Here is a 14785-nt window from a genome sequence, read left to right as displayed (position 1 = left end):
GTTTCTACCAAGTAAGGATAAGTAGGTCCCCCTCTCGCTACTTAGGGAAGGCTCTGTTTGTAGAACTGGGACCAGCTGACTCGGGGCACCCATCCGGACTGAATTAGAGACAAGGACAGACTCCTATCTGCCCTCTGTCTGAGTACCAGAATATGTTACCTTCAGAGATGTACCTGGATGCAGTTTCCAAAAGTACAGGTTACGTTTCCTTTTAGATCAGCATCTCCTGGCTGGCCTGGGAGACCATCTGAATGTTACCTGCAGCATGTCCGCAAATCTTCTGTGACAGCCGGTGAACTCAGGGCGTATCTGTATAGAGAGTTTGCTTGAAAACTTGGTCATCTCAGATTCAGAGAGTGTTATGGCCTCAGACACACAGTTAATTTTTTTTCCAATTTTTTTTCCATTTGGATTCAACTTACTAAAACACTTGGTTTTCACTAGAAAGGCAGACGTAGCTAGAAATTTGTCCTGCCTTTTTTTTCCCCCCAGAGGTATCTACAGTCAGAAGCTCCTTAGAAAGGAAATCATATTGATCAACGAAGTGGATTCTCCCTTCTTGACTCTCCCGTCAGGTCTTATTGGCAAGACTGGGGTGTTCGTTCGATTGCTTGGTTGTCAGCCTAAAATGTATATGAATATGCTCCTTGTTCTGTACAGTGTCAATTTTCAGACCTAATTAACCCTAGAAGCGTTTGGTGTCAGAGGAATTAAAAGTCACACTCATACGTAATGTTGCCAGAACATTAAAACAACTTCCCTTGGAACGTGTATATGTACTATATTTCTTTAAAATTATTAGCAGTCTCCTAAAATCCTTTTTAGAAAACTGGTGTCCTATAAATTATAAATAATTACCGTTGCTCCCATTGAACCAGGGGCTTCTTTTTGAATCAGCAGGTGGCTAACTAGAAAAGCGTTTGTACTGACGTTTGATTTGCACTGATGGAGCTGAGTGACGGTAATGTCACCATTATTTCTAAATGTTAAAAAGTAAATACGTTCTGTAACGTGTTTAAGTGAGCAGAAGGTGAAGGTTTGAGGAGTGTCCATTTTCCCGATATGAGTTAGAGTAGATATTTTATTTATGTACACATGTATAAAATATATATATAAGTATACATATTTGTACTCAATAATCTATGAGATATCTTTTAAACTCAGTATTTTTCAGTGAGATTATAAAATGTAGGATGTATGGGGTTCCTTAACTACAACTTTGCTTTCTTCGAAGACATTTTAATTGTGAAATAAAATTCTGGTGCAGACTTGAGGGTGAAGACATGCAATGAAAAGGATCTCTTTTTCACCCTGTTCCATCCCAGCTTCTGGCGTGGCCAGCCGATGTCCCCGAGGCCGTCACTGTCGTCACCATTGCTCCAGATTTCCATGGAGTCCACCATGGGTACATAACGAACTTGAAGAAGTTTACTGCTTACTTCACATCAGTTCTGTGTTTCACCACTCCGGGGGACGGGCCTCCAAGCGCGCCTCAGCTCGTACGGACACATGAAGACAGTGAGCACTCCTTTCCAAGTTCTTATCGATAGCCTTTAGCCAATTGTCAAAGAGGTTTGGGCCACTGTCGTATCCAGCACAGGGGAGGAGCAAGGGTGGGTCTCTAGGAAGCTCCGTGTTCTCAGTGTGTTCACAGTCTGCTCACCCTGGAGAGGTAAGTCATTGAAAGTAGTAATAATGTTTGGAGAGATGGTCTGTGGAGTATGGAAGGAAGCCTGGCTAGAGGAAGGAGCTGTGAGGACAAGAGGGACAGTCCAGTCCCAGCTGTACAGTCAGCCTTTGGTCTTGTCTTGCTAGACTTCTCTTCGCTCAGATTTCAACTTCCAATCCCCTTACCTTCTTCCTGAATCTCCCCTTAAAGCCTCCCAGCCCATGTCTTCCCCGACCTTCCCCAGGGGAATCTCACCTGCGCCTCTCTAAGACCCTGGACTTTCCACTGTCTCCAGCTGGTCAATTCAGATCAGCTGTTTCTCTGCTCCTAGGCCAACTGATGCTTCTGGAAAACACTTTCTGAGAAAATGATCACAGATGTGCATAAAGATTTATATACAATGAGGTTAATTACAATTATTAGTAATTAAAAAAAAAATGAAAAACATTCAAATGTTCCAAAGGGGGATAATTGAAAACCTATGGAATGACAATATACTAAATATTTTGTAGTTATTAAAAAGAAGTTTTGCGAGGAAACGGCCTTGATCTCATGTTACATGGTAAAAAAAAAAAAAGTATACAAAACTATATGAGTTCCAAATTTTATACAAATACACTTGTATAAGACCATATTAGCTGAGAAAAGACCTTGAAGGAAATATATCACATTTCCGACAGTTGTTATCTCCATGTGACATGATTATGGGTATCTTTTACTATTTTCTTCTTATTTCTCTGCATATTCTCTTTGCTACAGTGAGTATGTACTCTTTTATAAGGAGAATTAAAACTTAAATAAGTTTAAAAAGGCTGCCACTTGTCTCTCCTCCAGCTTCCTCCTCTCCCATCTCAGCTGGGCTCTGGGTGTGGTCTGACCTTCTGTACTTATCTCTGCTCGGTGCTGTCATCCACTGCTCCGCTCTGTCCTGCCCCCTGAGACCCAGCTTCACTGTCCTCCCAGCAATGACACTTACAGAGGTCAAGGCCGTGCAAGTTGAGCTTCCTCGCTTCCTCCCCTTCCACCTGAGTTTCCCTATGTTCTCACTCTTGGTCCTCTTCCCTCCTCTCTCAGAGGGTGAAGAGTCTGACCTTTCCTCAGCCCACAAATATGCTCAGGTCTCCCTCACCCAGAAGTGCCAGCTCCCTGACCATGCTGCCCACTGAGTCACCCAGCTCTCAGTATAAATGATTACTCTGACTCCTAACCTCTCCCGCTTCCCATAACCCATAGCCACCTGGCTTTCACTCCACTACTCTGCTGTAACCGCCTTGAATTGACTCAAGGTCTGTGTCAAATTAGTGACACAGGAAGAATAGAAATGGATTTCTTGATGCTCTGAGACCACTGATATTCCTCCCATTAAAAAGATAAAAAGTAACTCTGCCACTATTAACTGATCCCTGATGTTCTTTTCATACTCTGACTTTGATCTGCTATCTGCTTTTTGTTTAACTGAAATTTTATTGAGATAGTTATAGATTCACATGAACTTGTAAGAAATAATACTTAAGATCCCATGTACACTTTGCCCAGTTTCCATCAATGGTAACACTTGCAAAAGTATAGTACATCACAACCAGGATATCTACATTGATGCAACCCATCGATCCAATTTAGATCTCTGCAGTTTTACTCGTTCTCGTGTGTGTGTGTGCGCTCGCACATGCGCACATGTGTGTTTAGTTCTGTGCAACTTATCACACGTGTAGATTTGTGTATCTACCATCACAATCAAGATACTGCATGGTTCCAATACCACAAAGATTCTTCTTTTATAGACATATCCATGTCCTTCCCTTTCTTCCTTTCTAATCTATATGTCCTTTATTTCTTTTTCTTGCCATATTGCAATGACTAGAATTTCTAGTACTGTGTTGAATAAGAGTGGTGAGAGCAGACATTCTTGCCTTGTTCTTGATCTTAGAGAGAAAACATTTGGTCTTCCACTGTTAAGTATGATATTTCTCATAGCTGTTCTTTATCAAGTTGAGGTAATTTCCCTCTGATATTAACTTGCTGAGAGTTTTTGTCATGAATAAATGTTGAATTTTTTCAACTGCTTTTACAGCATCAATTGATATGCCCATATGATTTTTCCTTTTAGTTTGTTAATTGATAAGGTGGATTGATTTTCAAATGTTGAACCAAACTTGCATGCTTGGAATAAATCCCACCTGGTCGTGGTGTATAATTATTGTTCATGTTGTGGGATTCAGTTTGCTAATACCTTATGGAAGATGTTTTACATCTAAGTTCATGAGAGAGATTGGTCTGAAATTTTACTTTACTGTATTTATTGTCTTTGTCTGGTTTTGGTATCAGCATAATACTGGCCTCATAAAATAAGTTCGTACTCTTCTGTTTTCTGGAAGAGATTGTGTAAAATTGGTATTAATTCTTCTTTAAACGTTTGGTAGAACTTTTCAGTGAAATCCTCTGTTCCTGGAGAGTTCTTTTCTGGGAGTTTTTAAGTCATAAATTCAGTTTCTTTAATGGTTATAGTACTGTTCAGTCGTCTGTTTCATTTTGGTAGTGTGTGATTTTCAGGGAATCAATCCACAAAGTTGTTGAATTTCTGAGTGTAAAGTTGTTGGTAGTACTTCCTTATTGTTTTTCTAGTGGCTGCAAAATATGTAGTCATATTCCCTATTTCATTCTTTCTTCTGTTTTTTGTGGAGGTTTTTGGTCATTCTTCCTAGAAATTTATCAATTTTATTGATTTTTTTGAAGAACCGCTATCTTGTTTCATTAATTTTTCTCTATTGTTTTCTTATTTTCAATTTCATGGATTTCTGCTCTTATATTTCCTTCTGCTTGATTTGGGTTTATTTTGCTTTGCTGTTTTTAATTTCTTGGGGTAAGCACTTAGGTGATTGATTTGAGGTCTGTCCTCATTTCTGATGTAAGCATTTTGTGTTATAAATTTTCCTCTTCACACTGCTCTAGTTGCATCCCACATATTTTGATACGTTCTGTTTCATCTTCACTGAGCTCTATACATTTTTATTTCGTTTGAGACTTCCTCTTTGACCCATGGATTATTTAGAAGTGTGCCATTTAATTTCCATGTGTTGGAGATTTTCCTGTTGTCTTTCTGCCATTGACTTCTAGCTTGGCTCCATTACAGTCAAAGAACACACTTTGCATCATTTCACTTCTTTTAAATTTATTGAGGTTTGTTTTATGGCCCAGAACATGATCAGTCTCAGTTAAGTTTTCATGAGTTCTTGAAAATAGAATGTGTATTCTGCTTTGGAATCTGCCTTATAATTATAAACTTTCTATAGCCCTCATCAGATTTTAGGATTAAAAGAGACAGTTGGGGGCTTCCCTGGTGGCGCAGTGGTTGAGAATCCGCCTGCCGACGCAGGGGACACGGGTTCGTGCCCTGGACCGGGAAGATCCCACGTGCCCCGGAGCAGCTGGGCCCGTGAGCCATGCCCGCTGGGCCTGAGCGTCCTAAGCCTGTGCTCCTTAACGGAAGAGGCCACAGCAGTGAGAGGCCCGTGTACCACAAAAAAAAAAAAAAAAAAAAAAAAAAAAAAAAGAGACAGTTGGTCAGATGTAGCCTTCTCTTTTTTCAAAAAAATATTAAGGCTCCCTCATCAAGTTCTGTGTGTACTGGGCCTGTCATAATTACAGGGGATTCATTCATCCGTCTATCCAACATACAGACATGTATATGTACTTCCATTCCGAGGTTTGTAGAATACCTATTATGTGAGAGGTAGCCAGCTACGTGTTGAAGGGGGAGCAGAGATAAGTAAGCACAGCCTCAGCCTTTAGAGCTCCCAGCCTAATCAGATCTGAGGTGGACAGGACTGAGGTCAGTGCCACTGAGGAAGGAGGTCGTTAGCAGTGGCTGTGGCAGCCCAGTGAGGAGTGACAGAAAATACCTGGGGGAGTCAGGTCAGTCCTGTGGAAGAGCTGGGAACTGAGGTCAGCCCTGATGGGTGAGCTTTTGATGCCGAGAATGGTTGAGAAGAAATAGAACCCGTAAAGGCAAAGAGAGTGTGAGAGGGTATGAGGTATTTAGCTCAGCTTCAGTGTCGTCTGTGGGGTGGGGGTGACCCTAGAGAACAAGTTGGGAGCCGACCCAGGAGAGTCTCAACTGCTAAGTTAAGATGCTTGGACAGAGATAGTCTAGGCATCGGGGAACCACAGAGGGATTTCCCTTAGGGCTGTGACTTGAGTGTTTCAACAGCTCTGTCTGGAGGTTTTGTGATGATGGGCTAGAGATAAAGGTGATGCAGTCTGGGAAGAAGGCAAGTAATTATGTGCACCTCTACACCAGCGGTGGAGCCAGCAGTAGGGGAGACGCTAGAGGCATGTCACAGAGAACTGGGGGCTGGTTAGACTTAGGGGGTGGGAAGAAGGGGCTCTGCAGATCACTCCACATACTTCAGCATAGGTGACGGGGCAGATGGTGATGCCCGTGACTGAAAGGAGGGAAACAGGTCCAGGGTTAGGACGCTGGGTTTAGTCGGATCACGCTCACATGGAGGCAGGTGTGGCCAACGGGCAGCAGCGAGTCTGAAGCCGTAGGTTTGGGAGTCCTAGCAATTAGCGATCGTGACCTTATTTTCCAAGGAAAATAATTGAGGGAATATAACTGAGCCCGTGGTCTAACCACAGATGGAAATATCTGAGATCAGTGCCATCCACCTAAGTGGATGGAGTCGCTTTGGGAATCAGGTGGGCGTAAGAGAAACGGGAGGCTCCCTGGGCGCTGGCGCCGTCGTGTGAGGGGAGGCTGGTCTGGGGACAGTGCAGGGGGTGGCGAGCAGAGGGACCTCTGGAAGAAGGAGGGAAGTTCTGCTTGCTCGGAGGCTCCGTGCTCCACTCCTCTGTGGGAAAACACAGCCTAACAGCTTTACGTTTGCAAGCAGGGTGGGAGGGGAGAGTCCCCATAACTAAGGAAGGTGGTGGTGAACTCTAGGAGCGGCTGTCAAGCACCCCTCACGGCCCTTCATCATTTGGACGTTTTCCTCTATTTCATTATCGAAAGAAGAGGCCAGGGCCGCATCTCAGCAACAACCACGGCCAGGTCCAACTGGATATCAGGTTTTACTTTCCAGAGGACATTTGTTAAAAATAAAAAGTGGCAAAAAGCAGAGAACTTCTTCAGATAAATGAGAGAAGACTCCTGGCTGAATTCTTTACTAAAAAAGCCCTATTGTTGCCAGTTAAACAGACACTGACTATGGGGAAACATCCCACAGTGCTGTGCAGCCAGGAAACAGAGCCTTAAGGGCAGCCAGGCCCGCCGTTCGTAAGGAAGAGAGAAATCAGGAATGTCTTGGGAATTGAGAAAAATGGCAGTGATGTCATCTTTTTAGAATTTTCTAACTTAACCACCATTTTTTTGATAGGCAGGGAGCCTGTTCATCCTACTTAGAAAGATAGAGCATCCTTGTAAGTAGGGACGATCTCACTGAAACGGGGGAGGTAGGGCTGCTGTCAGCTCTTGGGCGGGGGGTGCGGCCTTTAAAAGAGGACTTGGGACTCTGGGTGCTGGAGAAATGGCCCCCATCGCTCTGTAGTGACGGGGCGGACGGCGCCACGGTTAGCCCCACGTCCAGCTGGCCTCCTTCTCCAAAGCTCTGATGAAATAAGAACTTGGGGCCAGGGTGTGGGGAGTGGGAGGCTCAGTAGAGAGGAAGCAGAATATAAACTTAAGCCTGGACATTGCCAGCTGGTTCCAGCAGAGCTAGAGGACAGGACTATTTGGGCAGGAATCCAGGAAGCAGAAACACTGAGAATAGAAAAGGAACCAAAAGCTTTCTTTGCTGCTCTATCGATTGAAAAAAGAACAAGTCAGTTCAAAAATCCGTAAGACTGTCTTTCTGGAAACTCACAGTTGGGGGAGGATGAGATGGTCCTGACAGCCGTTCTCCTTTACCACGTTCCACACTCAGAGAGTGAAATGCGGGCTTCCCCGGTGGCACGGTGGTCAGGAATCCGCCTGCCAATGCAGGGGACACGGGATCGAGCCCTGGCCCGGGAAGATCCCACATGCCGCGGAGCAACTAAGCCCGTGTGCCACAACTACTGAGCCCCCGGACGGCCCTGCGGTCCCCCCAGGGCAAGCAGGAGGCCCCCGCGCCAGGCCCAGCTCCGGGCTTGGTGGCTGTGCATCCTCGGGCAGGTGCTTCACTGCCCTGGGCCTGGCGTTGAATTTTACGGCTGCAAAGCCGGGGAGGGATCCGAGCAGATTCGTAATGTCCCTCCGGCTCTGAGAATCCGTGATCTTGGATCTGTTGAACTCCTGTTGTGGCCTCTCAGGCCTTTTCTCTCTGGTGTTCTTCAAAGTGACAGCAAGTTCATCTTAGAAATAACTTTATATTCTGATGGTACGATAACTGACAACTAGTAACTATAGCAGCCAACGTCCATCCGCATTTCTGTGGCGTCAGGACACGCTAAGCGCTTCCGTGTTTTATTCCATTCCTTCTCACGATTACCTTGCAGAGTGAGTCATTTTTATTTTCCCCATTTCACAGATGAGCAAACTAAGGCTTAGAGAGCTTACGTAGTGCACAGCCAGCAAGCAGAGGGGCCAGGCTTGAACCCCGCTGAGCCCAGCGTTAAATCGCAGCTCCGCCACTCTGCCCTCCTGCACTACGGGAGGGGCTACGGTCAGGGAAACTCCAGGGAAACATGCCGTTTTGCTGGAAATTTCTCGCGCCCGCCCTGCCCCTGGGGCCCCTGGGGAGAGTGAGTAAGGGTTGCGGCCTGGAATTCTGGACCAGGTCGGCAGGCATCGCCCTGCAGCCAGGTGTGGCCGGGACTGCCTCCGGGCCAGGGCTCCTGGCTCTGTCCCCACACAAGCCAGACACAGGATACGGCGGCAAAGGCCTCTGGGGATGCGGTGCACGCGGTTGCTTTCAGGATCCAGCCACCTGGTTGTTCCAGTTAGATCAGATCAGGAGAAAGACAGAGAAGGGATTGTGTCTGCCTCTCCTGCTGCCAGTCTCTGCAGTTCTTGGCGAGGCCGGGATGAGGCCGGGTGAAATAATTTATGTGACTGTAGCCGGGTCACCTCCAACACCTCGGACTCCCTGTCCCTTCTGGGTTTTCTCTGACATTTCCTGCGGGCTCTGGCCCAGCTCCCTGCCCCCTTCCACAGTGAGAACGTTCCACACAAATCTGACCAGAGAGTATTGGGCTGTCTTGCTAACAGACGTCTTTGTGTTTAATTGCTAGAACCCGGAGCTGTGGGACACCTGAGTTTCACGGAGATCCTGGACACGTCTCTGAAGGTCAGCTGGCAGGAGCCCCTGGAGAAAAACGGCATCGTTACAGGTAAGGGTCTCAGTCTTCAGGTAGAGGAGGAACACGTTTGCCCCAACACAGAGTGATGGACCCAGCCCCAAGCACCGCGGCTGGCAGCGCACGGGTGCCTGCGGCCCCTGCAGGGTGACTAGCCGCAGGGCGGAGGGCAGAGGGCTCGCTCGCCATCCCCCAGGCGGTGCCACCGAGAGCCCCTTTCCCGCCTGGGCTGCAGCCTCAGAGTTTGGAGATTGGCCTCCACGCCTTATCTGAACAAGCCTCTAGCGCCTCCGGTCAGCAGGAATCCGTGTTTCTGGTGCGTCCTCTCGTGGGCCTTTCTCTCCCTTAGTTCTCACGGCAACTCGGTGAGGCGACTGCTGAGATTACGACTGTTTACAGCTGAGGAGACTGAGGCTAGGCGGGTGGGGTGACCTTTCCTCAGCAGCTGTGCCCTGGGCGCCCGCCGCCACGCGGCGGCCCCGGTGCCCCGGCCTGCGAGTGGCCAGGCCACGCCCCCGATGCCAGTGCCAGGCCGCCGGCCCCCTCGGGACCCTCGGGGGACCTCAGGGTGAGCAGCGCCCGGGGACCCAGGGGCGCGGGGCTGGGCACTGGCCACCTCTCCTCTCCTGCGGCGGGGTCTCTGGGGAACAGCTCACCTTTGTAGGGCTTTTAATGATTTTATGTTGTAGAAGAGGTTTCTGAAAAATCTTTCAGGTTAAAGCTGAGTTTAAATCCTAGTTTGGGGGAAAAGAATTGCAGACTTGATAAAAATCCCCATGGGCTTCGGCCTCAGGGGAAGCTGGGGAGGACCGCGTTCCAGCAGGTTCAGGGCTCCCCTCGCACACCCCTTCCCCCCTCCCCACACACGGGCATCGAAACACCCTCACGGGGCTGCCTGGCGTGGTCTGCCCCGGGCGGCCCTTTCCATTCAGTAGACAGCACTTGAAACGTCCCGCCAGCCACGAAGCGTTCTCACAGCGCAGGCCCCACCGCTCTGGCAGCCCTTCCTGGGGACCTCACGTCTGTCCGCTGGTGACCCCTCGGGAGCCGGAGCTGTGCCCGCCACTCAGTGACTGGCCAGGTGGTCCAGCCGACCACCGAAGCCCCTGGGGTCCCTCTTGAGCCCTGTGGCCCAGGAAGCGTACTCACGCCGGCTGCGTGGTCAAGAAAACTGTCCGGGAGTGAGCCGTGTGGACCAGGGGCGATCGGCTGTCCCCGGCCTGGCCACAGGGTCAGGGTCCCCTTCCTCCCGCCCTGTGTCCTGGGTGGCAGCACCACCTGTGGGCACCTCCCGCGTGCAGGCCCCCTTAGCGTTCCGGCTCTTGTTTACTTTCCGAACGACCAGGCAAGGTGCGTCTCCTAACCCCGTCTGAGACCTTGGGCGATAATGTCCCAGGGTCACGCGGCCAGCAGGTGGCCAAGCCAGGACAGGGAGGCCACGTCCTCTCCTCCACGTCATCAACGCCTGGACGCGGGTTCGACCCGCGCTGCTCACCCCAGCCCAGAGCGTCCCTGTCTCGGGTCCTTGCTCTCCCTTAGTTCTCGCTGGGTCCCTCGCCACGCCGCAGGCCAGAGAAACACCCGGCAGTTCTGCTTGCCAGGTGGTCAGGTGCACACAACTTAGTAAGTATGTCTATCCTAGCACCTTAATAGCTGTTTGAAAAGAGAAGACACATTAATTGAAAGAAAAGAATATTTGCATTTCCTTCTCAAATAATCAGTTAGTTCCTGATGGGACGTGTGCGCCCCCAGGTACTGCCCAGCTTCTCCAACTTGGAATCAGAGTGGACCTGCCTGCCGAATCTCCTGTTCCACGTCGGTTTTCACATTGTTCCTGTGTCCTTATCACAGCAACCACCAAAAACTCAGCTTTGCAAGGACAGGGTGCATCCAAAGGAGTGCGGCGTGCCCTGATCCTGAATTGTGATTTGCTCGAGCTGGAGGGCTGCGGAGGCCCACAGACACGGGCGGAGGGCGGGCACCACTCTCGCTGCAGTGCCCTGGGGGACCGTGTTCCTACACGAAACTCCCCCTTTCTCTCCCGTTACTCAGGAAACCTCCCAGCGTCAGCTCCGCCCACTGCTTACCTGCTGGGTGCCCTCTACTCACCTGGACTCCACCCGACCCCCTCGCAGAGTGGAGTCCTCGGGTCCAGATGGTACCTGAGAACTGATGCCGCCTCTAACCCTCACTGTTAAATAAAATAAATTTACGAATCTAGTTCTGCCCTCAAGAAGCTGATGTTTTGAAATACCCACTTTAAATAATGTTAAGTCCAGGAATGGGGAAAAGTCACTGTTGAAACTGGACCTCAAAACCCCAATCTGTTGCACTTTCTGAGGTCTTCTTAGTAGAGGACTGCAGTGCTGAGTATGTAATGAAGAAGCCCTCTGGTGGCCAGGAACGGAAGGAATTAAACCAGGCGGGTGCAGGGGCGGAGGAGGGAGGTTGCAGACAGCAGGATGTCACTTTAAGGTACACAAAGGGAGGAAAAACAGACGAGTGAGAGGGAAGGCAAACCCAGAAGCAAATGCTTAGCAGGAGGCTCTACCACCTGGAAGAAAAAGGCCTTCTAGCTCAGGCCCCTCGGGGACCATCTGTGGCTGAATTAGAGCGAATTAGAGCCGTACCTACTGCTGATTTCAGAGGGGGCTGAGGTGGGGAGAGGTGGACCATTCACCTCCGTCAGCTCAGCCTTCAGGGTTCACCTAAGTGTGCTGCGTTTCAGAAATCTGGCCAGGACCCCTTGGTGGACGCACTCCCCAGGCAGGCAGGCAGGCAGGCAGGCCTTGCCCCCTTACAGACACACCCCTCAAGCCCCACCCTGCCCTTTGGGAGCACCGAGGTCTCCCCTCCAGTTTCCAGTCTTGAAGGAGACCCCCGGGCGTCATCACCCGAGGGGAGCCGACATCCCCAGGCTGAGCGGCGGGCACCAGCACTCCCGATGGATGGTCGCCCGTCACACCAGCTAATGGAGCTTAATGAGCCCAAGTTCGTGTTTTATTAAACAAATACCTGTAGTTACAGGCAGCGGCTACTGTTTATTGTGGAACTTGGCCTTCGCGGCGCGGGCTGTTCACAGCTGGCTCGCCCTGCCCCTGGGCTGGGAGCGAGTACACGGTGGCAGCTCCGAGGGTCTGGGTCCCTCTCCTCTCTCGGGGCCGCCTTGTCCCACCACGTCTGGCCTGTGCCGTCGCCTTTCCCGCCCACCCTGTACGATGGGCTGTGGGGGAAGAGGGCCTCCCCAGCGGGGGGAGCCCGGCGGTGGTCACCTGCCAGGGACCCCTGCCCTCCGTGGGGCTCTCCCTGCCCTGGACGCTCTGCCCGGACACGCAGGGCGGCGCTCCCCAGGTTGACTGGGTTTCCCGTGGGGCACACCGGCAGCACCCCAGAGGCCTTTTCCAGGCTGGAGGGAGAGAATTTTACCAAGTACAGCAAAAGAAAAACCGTGTTTGTGGGCAGACCTGGCCTCCAGAAGCCCCTTTCAGGAAACGTCCGCAGGGGACCAGTGACCATCCCTCTGAAGCCGCTCCATCAGTGCCTGAGGCTGTTAGAGCAGCTGCCGGGCGGCGTGACGTCGGTCCCGCGTGCGGGCCGCTCTGTGTGCAGACGGCCCTCAGGAAACGGGGTGCCGGGAGCTTCCCTGTGCTGCTGGAAGGAGAGGCGAGCGGCAGGGCCGCCGGGCGCGCGCACGAATCGCCCACGAGCGCTCCCTGTAATTCCAGCGTCCCTCCTGTCTCCCTGCGTCGGCTCTGGTCTATGAGGGCCGGGATGCTGGCAGACAGCCTGGGATTGGATGCACTGCCCCCTCGCAGAGAGTTCACGCCGGATCCACGCAGAATTAGTTCTGAAGCTCCTCCGGTCGCTAGTCTCAGTTGGGCAGCTGTTTGGAGCAGGTAGGGCGCCAGCTGGAGGCCCGGCCCCTGGCTGGGGGCCCCCCGTTCCTGCACCGGAGCCAGCGGGACACTCACGGCCAGGACGGCCCGCTCGGGGCCTTGCCCACCACACGCCCCTTCTCGGTCCCTCTGTGCGCGGCCGCCAGGCCAGCTCCTTCTCTCTGCTGGTGTCTGTCACACCCTCTCCTGAGCACACGGGCGTCTTCAGTCGTCCGTTTGGTGCTGTTTGTAGCCATGACGGCAGCACACTGGAGTGTCAGTTTTGATGCCAGGAGATCCTAGTAATTCTCTTCTGCTAAAGGTGTTGTAATTGCCGTGCTTGGGCTCCAGGTTGCCGTGCAGAACAAAAGGCTGTATTTTAGGAAATTTTGATGAAGAACAGCTTTTAAACAAATAAAATTGTCCGACAGACAAGGTCGTGACATTAACAACATACATAACGGCAAACGTGTACGACAACATAGCGACAGCCTTCTCCTCCTGTGCGTTCAGGGAAGACCCCGAGTGTCGTCACTCCATGTAGAGATTTATCAGGCTAACCCACCAAGGCCGGGACTGGTTTCCAGGTTTACCTGTGCACGCCAAGACTTCCGAGGGCAGGTTGTGTGGAAGGAGGCTCCGTGGAGGGTGAAGAGCCTGGGCCGTTTCCAGCCAGTTCAGGAACCTCTGGTGGCACTGGCTTCCTCCTTTGTAAGGTAGGGGTCGTGATGGCTCCAGCCTCAGGGCTCTGGCACAAGCTTGAGTGAATTAATGCAGGTGAAGTGCTCAGAGCATCACAGGGACATCATAAATACTCTGTGGATTTGAAGTTATTAATCCTCCCTGCCCTGAAGGTTTCTCTTTCTTTAATTGTACAATCCGTTCCAAAAATCTGAACTGGCCAAAAAGACAGAGCGGGTTGATTTTAGGGCATCGTGGTGTTCGTGCCGGCCCACTGAGAATGCGGGAAGCCAGAGGTCAGGACGGTCCCCGGGAGGAGGGAGGTTCTAAGGTCCAGAGTCGGGAGATGGTGAGCGGTTGGCCCGCCGAGAGGCAGCTGGAGCCGCGGACCTAGTGGTCCCCGCGGGCCAGGAGCGCAGCTAGGGGCTTCCGACGTGTGGCAGGGCCCCCTGCTTCCTCCACTGCCGGGTGCCCCGTCCGCCCCACCCCAGCACAGGAGCCCCCCGGCACACAGAGGTCACCAGGCTGTGGGGCAGCAGACGGGCAGCGGCTTCTGACATTAAAGTTTTATTGTTTTCAAAACATTGAGGTCCCAGGACGCTCTCCTCTAAATTCTTGTTTACCTGCGAGTGTGAGTTTCTCACTCTGTTTATTGCTTTCATCAGAGGGAGAGGAACGAGAAGACGCCTCCCAGTGCCTCTGTCTCCCCAGTTTATCGGCCGGGAAGACGGAAGAACAGGCGTTTTCAGCGCTCTGCCTTTGGCCCCGGGAGCGCCCTCCATCTCCACCTCCCTCTTTAGGAGACACTCTTAAATGTTCTCTAGTCACAGAAGCCCCCTCCAAGGGGGCTGACCCAGGGGCTGGCAGGGTCTTTTTTCTCTGAGCCCCAAACTGCAATGGCTGAATCACTTGTGATCACGAGGCCCCGCCGGACGATCCGAGTACAGAGGAGATCAGATGTCGCTCGGAAAACAGGCTCGAAGGGGAAGGCAGAGCTGGAAGCGACACTCGTGCCCTGGGGGAGAGAAACTTTAAGGCAAAAAGTGTTTTCTCAACCATTTTGTAAAGGGAAAAGTGGCAGTGTTGCCACAAATTAGTTGCAAGCCAGGAGCAAGCTGCTGATTAGGGTACCGTGTAATGAAAGTATCAGCTTCTGAAGATGGAAATACGGACGAAGCAGGTCTATCATTTGACAAGAGAAGGTGGCACCGAGCACCGCAGGCTGCCAGCCAGCCCTCAGCCCCCTCCATCCGTGCTCCAGGGACCGAGCTCGCAGAGATCCCAG

The 14785-nt window shown here is 51.2% G+C and overlaps 1 protein-coding gene across 1 annotated transcript in view; it reads left to right on the top strand.

The window, feature by feature from the left end:
- SDK1 (sidekick cell adhesion molecule 1) overlaps window positions 1-14785 on the top strand; it is a 530463-nt gene that overhangs the window by 382319 nt on the left and 133359 nt on the right. The window contains exons 18-19 of the mRNA XM_032606677.1: window positions 1326-1518; window positions 8879-8977. Coding sequence (XP_032462568.1) covers window positions 1326-1518; window positions 8879-8977 — 292 coding nt within the window. The remainder of the gene's footprint in view (window positions 1-1325; window positions 1519-8878; window positions 8978-14785) is intronic.

The sequence above is a fragment of the Phocoena sinus genome, chromosome 15 (genome assembly GCF_008692025.1).
Source record: "Phocoena sinus isolate mPhoSin1 chromosome 15, mPhoSin1.pri, whole genome shotgun sequence".
Lineage (NCBI taxonomy): Eukaryota > Metazoa > Chordata > Mammalia > Artiodactyla > Phocoenidae > Phocoena > Phocoena sinus.
The sequence above is the reverse complement of the archived record's forward strand: the minus strand, read 5'-3'. Positions and strand labels throughout refer to the sequence as shown.